Consider the following 19,126-nt stretch of genomic DNA (forward strand, 5'->3'; position numbering starts at 1 on the left):
GCAGAAAATGTTTATGTTAAAGCATTGAGTGCAAGCATATATCTCAATTCATTAAGTCCTTTCAAGTTGCATGCCTTTCTCTACTTCTACTTAAAGCCTAATTTTATTTCCCTTTCTTGCCTGGGAAAAAAAATTTTTAGAATCATTCAGTGCAATCATTAAATATTTTGTTATTGATTGCAATTCTCATGCAAGATTAACTCACACATGAATTCTAGTCTCCACTTCTTTGATAGAGTTGAAAAACCTGAGACATATTCTTAGTGTTAAAAAGTAACTGAAAAACTGTAGTTAAATTAAACCAAAAAGAAACTCATTGTTTGAACTTGGAGGTACAAAAATAGATCAGATATTTTTTTACTATGACAGGGGAATGACTCCAGCTATTTTACAAAACCATAATTTTTTAATTTATTTAAGAAAAAGCTAAATAAAGATTCTTTTGTTAGTACTCGAATTGATTAAATCTAGCTCTCTCTAGGGTTATTATATTGAAATGTAAACATAGAAATCTACAGTTAAGTTCTTTAAATTTGCTAAAAAAATATTTTAATAATGTGGTAAGAGAATTTTTTTCATTATTGTAAATTATAGTCAATCTTATTAAAACACATTTGATATGGCTATGCAAAATTTTATATATTTACCAAACTGTGACTTATCTTTGCTGCATTAGGCTTTGCAATATGATTTTGAATTGCATCCCCAAAAATGTAAATACCCTTCCCAAACTAAATTAATTTCAAATCTATATAATTAATACGCTACATGAAACTTTGTCGGTTGAACTCCTCCGCCATTTCTTAACCGATTTTATCCATTGACGTCTCATTGGAAAGAGCGTGTCGCGTAGATTTGCAAACTGGCCTTACATTTTTTTTAAAGTCCCTTGGGCTCTGCCCCAGTGGCTTTGAAAGTTCCCATGTTATCCTTACGGAGAACATAATTGTTTACATTTGATCAGCTGTATAATTTAACTGCTGTTATTTATTTTTCAATTCAGTGAAAAGCATTGAGTACATTTATTTACTATTTGAGTTTGTGTAAACATAACCCCCAAGACGGATCGTGTTAGTATGGTTGTATCTTAAATTTGTGTATTTATCGTTGTTTTGTGTTGCTATGACGGATCATGTTAGCATGATTGTAACTTATTTGTGCATTTATCATGATAACGACCGCAGCTACAGAACTGTGGCGCGTAATAGGCTTAACTCATCACAGTCAGCACCTGACCCTGGACAATCTTAACTATTAGGTTACAAATGCACCCAAACACTACCCCTTTTCGTTTTCAATTGGCATTGGCCCTCTATCAATGACATGTGTTGCCTGTACAGCGAGACATTTTGAGGAGGAGAAAACCGGCCAGAATGCTATCAATAACGCATTAGGTATTATTAGGCTTATCAATAACGAAGATAAACATGGACAACCTTATATGGCTATAAGTCAGGAAATGTTTGTATAAAACTCTAAAAAGCAATTCCAGGTTATGAAATGTGATACAATATTTACAGGAAATGTTGGTTACTGTTATATAAATCGTGAGTATCTTTTTTGTTACACACTGGAAATCCTTGAGTTGACTCTTTTAACCCTAGCAGTGGCCAACCGTCGTCTGGTTACGGTATGACGTTGATGCTTAGAATGGCCAGAGTCGTCTGGTTACGGTATGGGCCGAAATTTTTTTAACGGTAAAAAAAACACTTACAATCAACTCAGATTAGAATAATATATATACCATTCGAAAGATCACATTCTGAACTTTCATTTTATTACATAAACAAACCCTGTAGCAGGTATATAACAATGTCACGACGATTAGAAATCAAATGAAATTTTGGCGCGGTACGACATTTGCAGCCGACACTTGGGAACTGGCAAAACACGTCTTGTTTGGCATTACCCTGCTCGGGTAATTTTCGTCTTGGGATGTTGCGGGTGGTACCACGGGATAGCCATTGATTTTATCTTCATTGTGATAGTGATATTTATAACTAAATATTGATTGCACAATCGGTACGATTTTATGAAAACAGCTGTTTTTGAAATTTCTAACAAATGGCCAACAGTCGTCTGGTGACAGTATGGAAAATACGAATTATATACAGTGAAAGTTATTATTACCTAGTCATATAGTATATCATTTTGAAGAGGAAGAAATTTAGATTCAGAGAGTGGCAGCCCTGCACTAAGGGTTATTTCTGTATTCTCGCATGTAGACGACGAAGTGAGTCATTACTGCTACAGTCTGTCAGCTGTCTTGTATTGCCATTGTTTGTTTGTGTTGTTGCCGATCCGCGATTTATTACTAAATATGTTATTAGTTCGTAGTGTTAGTGAAGTGTTGTGTGTGTGTATAACAGTAATCTTCATGCATAAATATTACTGAATTGTGTGAAATAGTGTTCATAAAAGGAAAAGGTTGTATTTTGTTAGCATCATGTCCTAAAATGACGATTCTGACATTCAGAGATTGTTGTACCTATATAATGATATACCCAAGGTGTTATACATTTTTATAAAGGTAAATGAATACACTACAACATGTTTATAATGGTTTGGTTGGGGGTAAAAAAGTTTGTAAAAAAGTTATAGCCTATACTAAACAGGCCTACTACTGTATTTTGTTAGCATCATGTCCTATAATGACATTTCTGACATTCAGAGATTGTTGTACCTATATAATGATATACCCAAGGTGTTATACATTTTTATAAAGGTAAATAAATACACTACAACATGTTTATATTGGTTTGGGTGTAAACAATTTGGTAAAAAAATTATATAGGCTAGGCTACTAAATACTGTACACTCCATTTTCTCGAAATGCGCAAAAAATTCAAAACGTTCTCAAATTGATACATAGCCTAATCATAGGTGAAAATAACTTTTTACCATCATACTTATGACTTTTTTGGATTCCTTATTTCATTAGCTTTACAAATATGTAGGCTACATATCATCAGCCTACATAATGTTTCACAACACAAGCAAACACTGTAGGCTATAGTTTACACCTATTTGCGGTTTTGCGGTTATTGTATTATTATGTCCTTATTACGTACCTACAAAAAATATTTCTAACATGTTATACATTTTTATGTAGGTAATTGAATACACTACAAGATTATTATGTTGGTTTGAAGTAAAAAAATTTGGTACAAAAGTTGTATACTAAGTACTGTGAATTTTTTTTCTCGAGAAATCGCTAAAATATAAAAACATTATTTTATATACGTATGTTTATAGGTAAAAAGTTATTTTTACCATAAACCTTATGACTTTTTTTGATTCCTTACTTCATTAGCTTTACAAACATGTATATATCATTATTAGTATACACATATATTATAGAACTTTTTACAACATAAACTAACACTGTACGGTTTTCAATTTTTTCGGTTCTCCGTTTGTCATTTATATTTCGCCCCAAAAACTTATAAAAAAAAAATATTTTCCTAACATGTTATATATTTCTATGTAGGGAATTAGATTGTCTACAAAATGTATATAATGAATTTCCCATAAAAAAATCCGTAGAAAAAAAATACCAAGGCCGCTTTTGAAATTTCAAAAAAAAAAATTCATTTTTTTTTATTTTTTTCACTTTACCGATAAAATACACTGTCTAAATCATTATGATATTACTATTTCTAGATTCTCCTGTTCTTTCCGAACAAAATGAATATGAGGTTGGCTAGGTTTACTTGTACGGTTGAATTTTTACGAATTTTCAAAAAAAGGTCTGCAAAATCGCCAAAATGGGTTGGCCATTCCCCACTTCTAACATTGGCCACTGCTAGGGTTAAACTCATTGTAAATATGACTGTTATTCGTTTTGAAATAACTCCTGCCATATTTTGCAATTGCTCGAATTCGAGCAACATGTACACTAGTCATAAATAATGTAGATTGAAAAATAAACAAACAGCTGGTAATTACATCGACCAGCTGTTTCATTTAGATAAATAATGTAAACTTTGAAATCATGGTGTTATAATCAATAAGTACCATCAAGTATGTCTCCTTGGGAGAGCCGTAGATGGCCGGGCTGGCTCGAACTGTAGTTCTCTACGCAGACAACGCTAGTGCCCGGCAGCGTAAGTGAATCACTATTGGCTGTCCCCACGCCTGAGCTGTCGCTGATGATGTCACTGGTGTCACACAGACTTTTGTCTGAAACAAGAATACATCTGTCAAAGTTAAGGATTCACGATGTACAAATGGAAACTAAACTATGTATAAAAGAGTGGAGAGAGAGTTGGCCTAGTGGTAGAGTGAGCGGCTTCGGTCCTTGAGGTCCTGGGTTCAAATCCCGCGAATCAGCCACAACCTCTGCATGCCTGAAGTAATTTGAAAAAAACATCCCGTGCCAGACCCTAGCGTCCTAGGACCAAAAAATAAATAAAGCAACGAAAAACTATGTATACAAGAACCGTTTTGTGATAACCTATTCGTGTTCAATGCTGATCTTGACTGTGATTTTAATTTTTATTACCACAGGATGATTAGAATAATATTCATTTGATGTTTAACATCTACAACCAATCAGTCTCACTCAAAATTAGTAACATTGGTAATATAACTAACTGCATAGCTAGTGGCTAATATAAGATGAAGATTATAGAGTAACACTTGAACTAAATCAATAATTAATTACCTTGAAAATTAGTTTTTTGCAGTAGAACAATCATAACCGGTTAATTATTTTACCGACTTAAAACACACAGGGAATTGGGACACTGCTTTATCAGCAGTCCTAATCTTTGCAGTAGAAACTATTTCATTAGTTAAGATTTGATGGAGAAGCCAAGTGATTCATTGATGTTTAAGAAAAAAGGAAAGAGTTCAACTATTTTTTTAGAAAATTAGAGTTCAAGGATTCATAGGTAGATACATAAAAAAAACCTTCACACAAGATGGGACTGATATTTTGCTTGTTCAGAACTTTTTCAGAGTGCAGCTTTTCCACTGACTGATTTCACAAGCTCCACTCTGAAGAGGTCCTAAACTAGGAAAATGTGTTACCTTAAATGTGAAAAAAAAAATCCTTTTGCAATCTGAGTACAGTAGAAAATCTATAGTTCGAGGGAGTAAATGGAGCTTAATATACAGGAAATTAAAAACACAAGTCTTATATAGAAATCACCCAAATTTATTAAATACTAAAAAGTTTAACAATTTCACTGTTCATTACTTAAGTCTCAAGTCAACAATAAATGACAAATTAATGTTCAATAGTAACCATTAAATATCACTTGACAAAATAGCACAGCCCGTGTCGAACTACAAGGAGTGCCGAACTATCGAGTGTCGAACTATCGAAGGTTCAATAGGGTAACTGTATTTCAATAAGGTTTCCACAAGATAATGGCTGAGATTCAACAAAAAAGAGTCAATTTCCTATTAGACCTGTAGGTAGTAAACCCATATCAAAATAAACTTCGTTAATTTTCCAAAATTCTGAATATCCTTTAATTACATTCCACTAAACTGAATTAAAAAATAGCTGGTTATTTTGTGTCACTCTAGATTGTAGATGAATCCCACAACCATGAACAGTTTTAGATTTGTTTTTTTTTCATGGCTGTAGACAAACAGGGTGGCAAATGTGTGTGAGTATGTGATTCACACAAATAGTAACCAAAAAGCCAACATAATTTGTGTTTGAACAGAACAGATCCAAAATAGATTAAGTCAACTGGAGTAAAATTGCATCTAATTGCACACTCACCTACCAAATATCACGTTAACGAAGTAAAAACACCCACAGGTTAATTAATCACACATATTTAAGCCACAGTTTAGAATAACATGCAAAATAAATTCCTAACCTAAAACCTAGTGCTTTAGTGCATGCGGCGGTGGCGTGGCAGATGAACATACCTGTAATATAACTGGCAGTGTCTTCTGTCGTCGTGGTCTTGGCGGAGCCCGAGGAAGTCTCGCTGAGGCTGGACGACGCTGAGCTGAAGGGGGGGAAAGAACGGGCAGAGAGTGAAGGTGAGGGAGGGGGTAGGGGTACGATGGTGTGGGAGATAGAGGGCAACATGCTCCGTCGTCTGGGGTTGTAGCGAGGGAGCTCTCGGAAAGGGACTGCACACAAACAACAGGGATGAAATGTTAGGCGAGAAAACAAATGTGGTGTGAACACAAAATCTGTTAGTGATCAGAAAATAAAAATGAAATGATCAGGTTGAAACACAAGTTGATCAAATGATTTGATAATCAAGAATTTGAGCCATTCTCTAAGAATAAAATAAACTGATGTAAAACACAGAAATGGAAACACATGAGTGTATCAGGCGCAAAAACAAAATATGATCAGGTGCAAAACAGAATGAATGAGACACAAAGGAATCTTGTGATGGAATGAAACAGGATATGAGTGATAAGAGATATCAGGCCCCAACACAGGCATTATCATTTGTCAGAGTATATTGTTGGAATGTGGTATATTTAGACAATGCTGATTGTTAACTTCATTTACAATAATACAAGAAGGTAAAGAACCTACAGTGTTAAGTCTCTGTCCAAATTGAACAGTATATCGGTTTAATTTAACATGTTCACTTTCTTTTTACAAATTATAATGAAATATGAGCTAATAATTGCACAAAAACTAACTTTACAACTGTGAAAATGCTCCTTAAAAATATTCAAACGAGATAGAGTTTGAAGAAAGAATAAAACTCCCAACACCGAAACACCATGCATCCGAATCTAAAACAATACTTCAACCATTGATTTGCAACTTACGAACTTTACAAAACAACACAAAATCAAATTAAAGTTCTAACGATGTAACCCTTAACTTTTCTTTAGCTCTGTATCTTACTTTCCTTTGAAATTCCTCAAATTGACACATTAAAATATGAGTCACGGTGATGAACTTGAGAAAATGTTCAGCGGCAGCAGTTAAGCTTTCAGGTGGAAGCATTAAGTTGTGAGTTTTTTATAAATGCTTATGTACATGCAGTGATTTTGAGGATGAAGAAAAGACATGATGATGAGATAATGCGTGAAAGGTAAGGGAAAGAGGAAGGTAAGGGAAAAGGAAGGAAACCGCCACCACCAGCATCATATGAAGCAAAGGGTGCGTATAACATACTGTATAGTCTATGTACAGATGGCACTACAATCATGGTTTGGTTTGATTGGTATACTACAGCTCAAAGAATAACTTTTCTAAATGACTCAGAAATGATTGTTATAAACTTGTTTAAGGATGTAAGAATGATAAGAATAGGATTCAAGAGCAGTAATGCCACCCATACTGTACTTACCTTTAGATTATACAAAAATGTTAACTAATATTAAATAGGATTGAGTTACGTAAGGTCATTCTAGCTTTACGAACATTACGTTTTAAACAACAGGGATTATGTTCTTAGTTAGTTATTATACTTATTTTTATCATGTTTTTTTTCTAATCTAAAGCACACAAAATTTTATGAAAAAGTTTCTGTTGGACAAACTAAAGAATACACACCAATAAGATCAACTTCCATCTGTGTAGAGTTTATTTTTGATTGGCCTATATCGTTAAAATATGCCACATACACGTGAACTCCTTTTGGGTTGTATACAAGATGTGGTCAAGACGGGTTTTGAGTCATAAATCTACAGTTTGTCTTCGGGCTGGGGAGAGAATGTGTTTTAGAACCCTTGGTAATATAATGGATTAGATCTAAAGGTCTACCGCACTTATGTTACTAGTAAATTCAAAGAACTATCTTACATTACAGTAGAGCGGCGGTCATCCGAAACATCGGTTAACCGAAATCGCCACTTAGGACGGTTTGTTTCTGACGTTTAGCAAAAAGCAGCAACAATTTTTAATTGTATTTGTTAAATTCTGTTCACTTAATAATTGCAATTGAAGATTTTGTTATACAGTAGACACTTGCTAATCCGGCTCGTTGGGAACATTGAAAGTTCCAGATTATTGGATGTCTTCTAAAACCTGCAATTATTGCAAGACTAGGGAAATAAAGTATCCAACCAACAACTGAACAATCACTCCAATCCAAACATTTGCTGATTGCGTAAAAATTACTTAAAACAGCATACAAAATTACGAACAGACCTTTAGGTACCAGGTTAATGAAAGTGCCGGATCGTCCGATACCAGATTAGCTGGCTTTTATATGACATCCGAGATATCAGCTGTTAGTGCTTGAAGAAATAAAAGCCTAGGAGTCTAGCAAGACAATACAAGAAGACTTTATTATTATTGAACTGTTCACAAGGCTTTTTTGTGACATGTTTCATAAATACTTTTTATTGTATTGTTTAAACTCTTCAAAAGATTCTAGTATGATTCAATGACATTAGTTATGTTTGATTTAGGAGATTTACAAGAGGTAAGGGGATCAATGATAGTTTTATTAAACCTCACTGAATGGATCCCTGAATATATTTACATTAAAAATCAGAGTGATTATGAGCGGTAAAAAAATGTCTGAAGATATTCTTTTTTCTACACACCATCTCCCTTCTTTAATTTTGGATTCACATTTCCACACATGCATATTTTAGCAAAGCAAATATTTTTTCACAAGCTTTCATGCATAAATAACACATAACATTTACATATCAAGCGCGTAAACAATAAGACAAAGAGATAAACGTTAAAACAAGTTTCAAATATAGAGGACAGATTTTGAAATATGTTCAAGAACGATTTTATATCTTTGATTATCATTCCTGTATTGATTATTAAATGTAGATGAATATTTTTTATGTACAAAAGGTAAACCAAGTTTAAAAAACGTTGTATTTTTTTTATATTACGACTCGCACAGTTTATTGGCTCTTATATGTTACTGCAATAGTAAAAACTTTGGTTGTTATAGCATTGTTGTAGGCAACAAGAAACAAGAAATATAATCAGGGGTGTCCATAAAACTTTGCTGAGCTAAATAACATTCGGAAATGTAGAATTATTTGATTACTTGTAGTCCAGTCAAGGAAAGAGGTGTAGAGTGCGTGAGCAGGTAACTAAGCGATTCCTTCAGAAACTTGTTCAGGGGGCTTAGGGTGTTAACATACCAAAAGTCCTGACTCCTAGGTGGTGAGCCAGGGGGTGGAGGGGGGAAAAGGGGGGGGGAGAAAGGTACGCATTTTGGGTTTTTGATTATATCTCGAAAACTATCAACTTTTTGTATACTATAGTAAATTATAAAATTGAAGAAGATTAAATTTTCTACAAGAAAAGTATATAATGTGTTTATTTTGGTTCAACAAATTACGAGTTATAACTTATTTAATTGATTTCTTATTAAAATACTCCTTCCATAAGAAATACATGTAAATTAGTATGCGAAATGGGGCGACTCCTATCCACCCAAAGGAAATATAAATGATATTCTGGAAATCTTGACTAAATTTCCAGTAATTTGACACTTTAATCATTAAAATTGATCCAAAATTAAGGCGAGGGCGAGGTAACAAAATGTCGAGTTTTGGTGTTTTTTATTGGAAATACAAAAAAACCTTAAATCATCCCATTTTTAAACGCTCACCCTCGCTTTAATTTTTGACAAAATTTCATGATTAAAGTGTCAAATTACTGGTTATTTTGTCAAGATTTCCAGAATATCATTTATATTTCCTTTGGGCGGATAGGATTCGCCCCATTTCGCATACTAATTTACATGTATTTCTTATGGAAGGAGTATTTTTAATAAGATATCAATTAAATAAGTCATAACTCGTAATCTGTTGAACCAAAATAAACACATTATATACTTTTCTTGTAGAAAATTTAATCTTCTTCAATTTTATAATTTACTATAGTATACAAAAAGTTGATAGTTTTCGAGATATAATCAAAAAACCCAAAATGCGTACCTTTCTCCCCCCCCCCTTTTCCCCCCTCCAACCCCTGGCTCACCACCTAGGAGTCAGGACTTTTGGTATGTTAACACCCTAAGCCCCCTGAACAAGTTTCTGAAGGAATCGCTTAGTTACCTGCTCACGCACTCTACACCTACTTTTGGATCATTCCTTGACTGGACTATTGATTATTATTATTTCTCCCTCACTCAACAACAAAAGAACCAAATTTGATTAAATGCTAAATTAAACAACAAATTATTAACTTAAAAAGTTTGCAAACAAAATTGATTCTTTTGTTTCACGAATTGGATTGGAACTTTAAAATTACAGATATACACTTGTCCATTCAAAAGTTTGACTTTATAGGCATAATTTATGGATATACAGTAAAAACTACGCAATAATACTACAAGTGTCTAAAAACAGTTTGACAACTACCAGAAAGCACAGACAACAAAACAGCTGATAGGTTCACTCACCGACATTCTCAGGCCTATGCGCTTGTATTACGTCGGCCAGGTCGAGATTGCCTGCAATGACGGCGACCTGGTACGGTGTTTGGTTTGCGTAGTTGAGTGCGTCGTGCTGACAGCCTCGGAACAACAGCACTCGAGCGCAAGACTCCTGGCCGTTGACTGCGCACACGTGCAGCGGAGTGTTTCCGGATGCGTTCCTAGCGTTCATGTCAGCTCCGTAGTACAACAGATGTTCTAGATGCTGCACTAATCCGTTCCTGCACGCCTGGACAAGAATAAAGAATAATTATATAAAGTTTCATTTTATTTTAACCAGGCTCTAGCACGGTATTGTTTTTTAAATTTCTTTATGCTATTCCTAAAGGCTGCACCATTATCATTCAGATTAAGTCCATTAGTGATTCACGGGATTTAAACCCAAGACCACGAGGACAGAAGCCCTGCACTCAACCACTGGACCAGCTCACTCCCCTAATTATAGAGTAAAAATAATCTGGGCTGTAAGAAAAAATGTTTGTTCATAACTTTTTACATATTACAAAATGTCCCTGAAGGTAGAATACTAGCTAGAAGGCCTAAAACAAGATGGTGGGTCAAAGTTCAGAGGGATATTAGAAAGTTGGATTTTAACTTTGACTAATAATGATTCTAATAAGGAGGATGCTATGAATCAAACCTAATGAAGAATCTGATAAAAAATAGGGAATTTGCCAGGAATTATTAAGGAAATTGACAGGAAAGCAGGCTTACCTTTAAACAAGTCCATAGAGACACATAGAACATCACAAAAGTAAAAATAGAAATTTTCGTAGTCACTGACCACTTTTTCAACCACTGGAGATTGGTGGACTTGTTTAAAGGTAAGCCTGCTAATGAAGAATCTAGCTGGATCTACTGTCCATCCACTACAGTGTAGTAAGAATTTATGAAACAAATCAAAATCAGTAAGTGGTGCAATACTGAAGTGTGTGTGAAGTGTTCCTTTGTCTATAGACCAGCTATAAGTTACAATAAGTTTAAACTTATCCAAAAGTCTCCATATTCAACAGAAGTCTACAATCCACTTCAGCACACTCTGCCAGTGACCACAGAGAAGTAATATACAGAGGAAACATGCTTAAGGAACAACTGTGCACTTTTAGCTCTGGGTGGGGCAGAAATATATTAGTACCGAGCAGCTTAGAGCCTGAATGGCTATTGTTTTCAACAACAGTAGTAGCACACAGGCTATTCCTACAGCGTGAGCGCTGTAGTACGTGATGGTGAGGGGGAGAGCGGGAGAGGACGACCAATGCAATAGACACTTTTTGCACTAGACAAAAGTGACTTTTGCTAGACACGACTTAAGTGTACCATTGAAGTTTCCTCTTTATTTTACTTCTCTGTGCAGTGACTAAATTCAACTATAATTTATATTCTCACTCTGGCTAACTCTTTGGCATGTGCATGGAATGTCTAGTTCTGTACGGATATACCTGGTGGACCTCCTGCCAGCCCTGTAGGTCCTGTGCCCCGATGACTGCTCTGTTATGCAGTAGAGTCTCGCATAGTAGTGGGTCCACACTATGAGTGATAGCTACATACAACGGCGTCAGACCCTTGCAGTCCCTGTAGTTCGGACTAGCCCCTAACTCCAATAGAGTCGTCACCTAAACAACATATCAGACTTGAGCCAGATAGTCCACAAGTAACTTGGTTAAAATGATTTTTGTTAGGATAGCAGACTTACCAGAATGGAGAACAGTGTTCTCCGGCACAAGAAACACAATAGCAGTTTACGCAATGTGTAAAGATAGTCTTTACGACACAAGTAGAAATTCAAGGCACAAGCCTTTGTTGAAGTATATAGAGCAACATCAAATTTTAACCTCAAAAAAATTTTACATCTTCAAAAAGATGCAATAAGATCAATGCTTAAATTGGATTTTGATGCACACTGTAAAAACATTTTATTGGATTGGGTATCATGACAGTTTATAGCCTTTATATTTCCAAATTGTTCTTCATGTTAAACGTAATATTTCAACATTTACTAGAAACGTCGATAATCATAATTACAACACAAGAAACCGATGTAATTTCCAAATTAATAAGCATAAAAAATAAATATTTAAACAAAAACCATCATACATTGGAATACAATTTTTTAATCAATTACCAATAAAAATAAAAAATGAAACAGATGACAACAGATTTAAAAACGCTCTAAAATTACATTTGACACAAAATGCTCTCTATAAATTCAAAGATTTCTGGGCTAAGCAATAACAGCATTGACTTAAAATGTTTTAGTCCTATTGCTGTTTCACTGAACTATATTTTTGTTTTTTGTTTTCACTGAAGTATACTTTTGTTTTATACCTACTTGAGAGATGACTGTATTGTTTTGTTCTTGTGTATTGTATTTGTCTTTTATTTGTGTTTATATTTTATGTAACGATGAATTTGGCACCATTCTTGTATATACAATATATACTAATGAATAAATATGTTTTGAATTGAAAAAGCTTATACAAGTTGATTACACTTTACCCAAGACAGTTTTGTTTAAGAACTATCTGACATTTTCTAAATCTTTCAATAAACCTTTCTCCAGCGTTTGGTTGAAAATCATTTATTTCACTTTAGGAGAGAATATGTGTGTTTCCGGCAAAAGTTGGCGGATCAAAAATTGGATTTGTCTGTTACCAACTGTTAAGATGGCGTTTTAAGCATTACAATTTTACTTCTTTGCCCTCAATCCTTGAACTCCACTGGCCTTTACTAGTGCTGTAAAGTGAATCTTTTTGATTTAAAAAAATAAATTAAAAAGGCTTATAAAAAATTGTTATTGGTAAAATACTTTTTACCACAATAGACATGAAGAAGTATGTACATTGTTTCCGTACTTTATGGAGACAGAAAACTGTTTTTACAGAGAGAAGCTGGTAAAGTCAGCTGGGATGTGGAAAATTTACTGATCACTTGCACATGGCACTTACTGGTTCAAAAAGGTGCGATATGAGTTTCTTCAGTAGGCTCGAGGTACACATTGTTGTGGTTGTATTTGTGAGTTGTGTGTGTTTTACTCGCACTGTATATTTGTTGCTGGTAGTGTGGTGTTCAAAACAATTCTTGTGATAAATCTATTTCAACTATACAAAACTATAAAAACAACAATAAAAAATCTACTATAATGGTACTCGCATGAAAGCTCAGCAAACCTTTTACAAGAAATAATGCTGGTTTCTTTTTATAATCATCCAATTTTATTTATTTTTTTCAAACTAGGTTGTTTGCTACCGAACTATTTCTCTACTCTTTGACCCCTCAACTATACTGCATCTATTTCAAATTTCTATTTCAAACGTTAGTCTTAGCGTCATTAGCCGTCCTAAATGGTGTTAGGTTACAAAAACAAGTTATTCATTGATGCCTTCAATTAACATGATGTTTTCAGTAATTTTAATAGCACTGTCTCCCATAAGACCAATGTGAATGGTGTATGTAGAATTGAGTAAACATACCGCCTCTAGGCTGTTGTGTTCGACAGCACGATGGACTGCGGTTGATCCATCCTTGCTGCGGAAGTCCAGAAGAGCACCTCCGTTCACCAACGCCTTCAGCACGTTAGTCGGCTTGCGAACGCCCGTCGCCATCGTCAGGGGAGTCTCTGTATGAACAGGCACAGCTGGTGTTTATTTCTATGGAGAAGGCATTAGGAAATTCGCATGGGCGCCCACAAGGGGGTGCAAGGGGGTGCGCTTGCACCCCCTGGCTAAAAAAATAAGAAATAAATTTAATACCCAAAATGTTCTGTAATCATTTTTATTAATCAAAAGTGGGTTTTAAGAAATGTATAAAAGTATGTTCATAATGGCCATTAAAAAAAAATAATTAAATTGATGTTTAAATCAAATAAGTAGATGATTACAAAGTAGTTGGTCACAGAAGTACCATTCTTTTATACTAAAACAAAACTATTCAGAAAACAAAACTTCAACTTTCTTGGCTGTTATCTAGGCTTTATTCAACTGTAAATTTATTTTTTTATTGTTTTGCTTGTGAAATTAACTATATAAATTATACATAATAACTTCAAAAAGCTTATTAATTTTTTAATTTTTGAATAAAAAAAACTATGATTTACTCTCCTTGATGCACAATACACTATTTTGTTTTGGTTGGTTCAATGTATTACCAAATAGCGTAAAAATACGTTTTAAATACTATATTTTCCTAAGTTTTTCCGGGGAAGGCCCTGGACCCCCAGCACCCTCCTATTTCAAATCCTGTGGGCGCCCTGGGAAACTGTACTACATTGTTTGACATTAGTTAATTAATTTATGGAGTTTTTGGTGTAATAAAAAATAAGTAGTATGTACAGTTAGTTTTCAATAAAAAAAAAACTTCCATGATATCTCAGCTTTACTACAGTAATGGACAAAGTCTCAACAAGCTTGGCTATTCCCAAATCTTGTGTGTTCTTTTAATTTGTTGGTTTCTTAAAATGCTGTATCTTTAAGTCAACTAATATTGAACAAATTTTGGAGCTTGGATGAATGTGACTCAATGACGCAACACTCACTGCATTGCATTGACCGAGTATGGATTAAAATAATAAATCATTGATTGGTTTAAAGACAACTTTTATCTGTAAACAATTTCCACCACAATGTGAAGCACAGTGCATTTGCAGTACAAAATGTGTTCACAATCTTCATTTAAATCAAATTTAAAACATCAAAACATTTTTTGTCGTTCCTGTAAAATTTCAAAAATGTTTTATTCACCCCCTATTTATGAGAGTCTCAATAATATCTCTTGTGCAGCAACAAGTTTTTTTAAACGTCTGCATTTTTTAAATTTGGCTTAAGAAAGAATCATTGTCATGTGGTTAGGTTTCAAATGTAGCAAACTTTGTTTCATTAACATTTATTATTTGTTTTTCATCATAATCATCAATATAAAAAATGATTTTTCTTACCAAAGCTTTAAGTTACAGTCTCTGATTTTTTCAAATTATGTTAATTAAAAAACTTATCAGCGTGGAAATTTTGTCGCACAATAATCACATAAAAAGGCTACTAAGATAATAATTTCCTAAATGGAGATTGAATTAAATTATGTATTTTCTTGTAATGAGCTGTATATGATCTATAGATAGGCAAGTAGTATAACATTCCTTTCAAGTCGCCACAATTACCATTGTTTTGCGCCAAGTACCACATAATGAGTGTCCTTCTAGTGCTAATAATCGGCCATTCATCTCAGCCAGAACCGGTTTGTATATTACAAAATTATTTAATGAGCAGCAAAAGTGATTTTAATGAGGAATGTTTGGGTAATAAATCAGACCTGACTAGTGTTGAACACTAATTCTTCACTTGTTATGTTTCTGATTTAATATCTACCTCTGAATATTTATAACCCTTTCAACAGATTTAAATATAACACTTTAGTAGTGTGGACCACTGAATAGGTTTTGGTTTGATAAATAACATTGAAAGATAGATTAGAGTAATAGATACCTACATTGTACTTTTATATGGTACTGGAATCTGCTCTTCTCAAGTAGAGGTAAGTATGCTTTATACGAGACTAGACCACAGAGAAGTAAGGTACAGAGGAAACTCGCTTGTAAGAGAACTGTGAGTTTTCAGCTCTAGTATGTTGTGCCGGAGATATAATGGTGAGGAGCAAGGAAGACCTCGAGCAGCGATCACTGTGCGGAAATTCCTATCACACAGGTAACAGTGTCTTCTTCCACTGTGAGTGTTGTAGTACATGTGGGGAAGGGGGGCGGTGTTGGACTTTGCCCTAGACACCACATAAGTGACTCATTGAATGTTTCCTCTGTACCTTATTTCTTTGTGACTAGACTTCCACCAGTGTCATGTCTCGTTCAAAATCAGTGTCTAGTCGATCAGTTTGTCAAATGTCTAGTCTCGTGTGTATGTATGTATGTATATTTTTTTTGTCCCCTGACAATCCACAATGAGCGATCATTAGCAAGACATTTGAACCTGAAGCAGAGCTCCATTTTAGACAGCACAAAACAGCTATAGTTAACTATACTCACAAAAAACTTAGGTACAGAGGAAACATTCAATGGTACACTTAAGTGGTGTCTTAGCACTAGTGCTGGTGTCTAGGGTAAAGTTCCACACTACCCCCTTACCCTCATGGTGGAGGAAGACCTTGTGCTCTGTGTGATAGGAATTTCCACACCATGCTCGTTGTTCGGGCCTTTCCTTGCTTATCACAAGTATATTTCCGGCACAACATACCAGAGCTGAAAGTGCACGGTCGTTCCATGAGCATGTTTCCTCCGTACTTCAATTCTATATTATACTACATCGTGATCGTTTCACTGACATCAAGTAACTTTTTTTAATTAATTGCCATCGGATTACTTTCATACCAATATAGGAGTGTAACTAACATTGTTTGGAAGCATTTCCCTCATCCTAATCGACACAAGTAATATCAACAACAAACACTAAGTTAACATTACCTCCGGTCTCGGGGCAGTGAAAGTTCGGGTCCAGACCCTTGGAACACATCTTGTTTATCTTCTCCACCTGAGCGTTGGTGACGTACTCCAGGAACCTGCGTAGGTTGGTCCTCGTGTGGAGAGCCTTCAACTGCTTCTCATCCAGGTTGACCATCTTGTACACTCTCCTCTTGGCCTTCAACTGAAACAGACACTCGATATCAAGTTTGGTCTTAGTGTTTCTGTGGAATTCTAATTTAAAATTGTTGTAAGCCATTGATTTTAGGAGGATACTGAAGTAGATATCCCATTTATATGGACTAGATGTAACAAAAAATAAAGTAGGAAATATACTTTACACGCGTACACTCTGTGACTGACTCACTTAACTATGTTCTTTTTAAATGCAGTGGAACTTTGATAAGAAGACCCTCGATAACAAGTCACTCTTGATAACGAGTGTATTTTTCAAATCCCCTTGAATTTATTTGACCTCTAAACACATGTTATTGCAAACTTCAATAAGAAGTCAACCTTGATAGCCAGACTTATTTTGCAATCCCCATGAGAGTCTTGTTATCAAGGTTCTACTGCAATAATGTTTGACAGCTGGCCTATAATGAGATGTCTACTTCTCTATCTGAAAGTCGATGGTAGCACTTGTCAAAAATAATTTAATATATTTTTCTTCCAAAAAACCACTGGATTTTTCATGCTGTGTATTGATTAGCGTTGTAAACGTCATCAACAGGTGTTTAAATGATCTATGATAACAGGAAACACAAGTTCCAGCCTTCGGCCTCCTACATTGAGTCATAAAACTGAAGGCAAACAACACCAGTAGCCAACAACTGAGATTGTACTTGCAACATTAACGCGTAATGGAAATTATATCTGGTACACAGTGTAACTGGCACATCAGCTGATTTGTGGAAGTGGAGTTGACAGGAAACAGTGCTGCTTCTCAATAGGTTTTGATAAACAGATTTTTTTAAATGTAATAATTCAATAAGAGATCAAAGTACTACCATCTCATCACAATCTACATAAATCCGTACAAAACATTTTCTCTTTCAAAGAATACTTATCTCTACAATTTTAATATTTGGCCAGTATAAGGGCTCAAAAGCTGATGACTTGATCTTTTTAAAATCTGCTTAAAGCAGAGCTCCCTTTCCATTTAATACCTAGTAAAAAAAAAATTAAACCCCTTAGTTACCCTACAACCCCAAAAAATGCACTTGATGCAAACCCTTTGTAGCTAGCAAAGGTAAAAATATTCCTTAAATTTAAAATGATGGAATTTTTTTACATTATAATTTTTATCAAAGTTACAAAGAAATGTTATGCTTTTCACGATTCCTCAGCCGACTTACCTCCAGATATCCGACGGGACCGTTAAACGGATAATCACCGAGTCGTCTTTCCTCATCCAGGAATTTTCCTGCTTTGCCGTTGACTGGTGGGCAGAACAGGCCATAGTTGAAACTCTCCTTCAACTCCTGCAAAAAACACAAGATTAGAACACAGCCTATAAAAGACATGAATTACTGAATATAGTCTGTATGATGGAACCAGTCCAGGCCAGTCCCAGGTACCGAGGGTCAGGAGACAAGTTCCATCATACAGACTATAACGCTCCTGATTATTGACTAGTTTGTGAAAATATTAACAGTTTTTTTTTAGTATTTGGCAAATATTTTAATTCCGCACAATTATTCTATTATAAGGTCTAAAAAAATCAAGGTTCATAAATATTGTTTCAAAACTACATTACATCAAGCTATCAAATGTTGTGTAGTTTTAGTGATCACTTGTTTAGTTTTAGTGACTTTTGCCTGTACATTTTTGTATTATTATGGCAATAAACAATTCTGATTCTGATTATGAAATACCAAATGTTATACGGTTATAATACTGTCCTTGAAACACATAATTTATTAACAACAACTTATTACGGTATCTATTTTTTTGCTCTAAACCTGGGACTTTTAAAGTTTTAGTGATTGCCAAAACCTCTTAACCTTTCTAACATTATGCGTAGATTTTGTCTGCGATGCACACGAGCTGAGAAAATAGGTTTTAAATAATCACTAGGTGAAACCCGTCGAAATCGACGGTTACTTTCAAGGCTTACACTAATTCATTTAACTGCAATAAATTGAGTGAAATTATACATATTTTGAGCATTTAGCATCGTTTAAAGAGTAATAAAGGGTAAAACAATAATGATTTTAATTCCGTTAGTTACCAAATATGGTTGATCATTCAATGAATAAAATGTTTCCCATACCGTACGTCATCGGAGTTATTATTAGTATGTTAA

General features: G+C 34.6%; 1 protein-coding gene across 7 annotated transcripts in view; it reads right to left on the reverse strand.

Moving 5' to 3' along the window:
* Positions 1 to 19,126, reverse strand: part of LOC128988875 (SH3 and multiple ankyrin repeat domains protein 1-like) — a 69,384-nt gene that overhangs the window by 12,830 nt on the left and 37,428 nt on the right. For 2 of the 7 annotated variants that reach the window (XM_054410610.1, XM_054410609.1), the window contains 8 exons: positions 18,177 to 18,302; positions 16,822 to 17,002; positions 13,832 to 13,977; positions 11,801 to 11,974; positions 10,329 to 10,590; positions 5,893 to 6,102; positions 4,018 to 4,182; positions 206 to 247 (listed from right to left, as the gene is read on the reverse strand). In XM_054410610.1, the coding sequence (XP_054266585.1) occupies positions 206 to 247; positions 4,018 to 4,182; positions 5,893 to 6,102; positions 10,329 to 10,590; positions 11,801 to 11,974; positions 13,832 to 13,977; positions 16,822 to 17,002; positions 18,177 to 18,302 (1,306 nt within the window). The remainder of the gene's footprint in view (positions 1 to 205; positions 248 to 4,017; positions 4,183 to 5,892; positions 6,103 to 10,328; positions 10,591 to 11,800; positions 11,975 to 13,831; positions 13,978 to 16,821; positions 17,003 to 18,176; positions 18,303 to 19,126) is intronic. The other 5 variants (XM_054410612.1, XM_054410611.1, XM_054410615.1 and 2 more) reach the window with 3 other exon arrangements.

The sequence above is a fragment of the Macrosteles quadrilineatus genome, unplaced genomic scaffold (assembly GCF_028750875.1).
Source record: "Macrosteles quadrilineatus isolate MER2022 unplaced genomic scaffold, UCM_ALF_1.0 Scaffold_3__2_contigs__length_128488019, whole genome shotgun sequence".
Lineage (NCBI taxonomy): Eukaryota > Metazoa > Arthropoda > Insecta > Hemiptera > Cicadellidae > Macrosteles > Macrosteles quadrilineatus.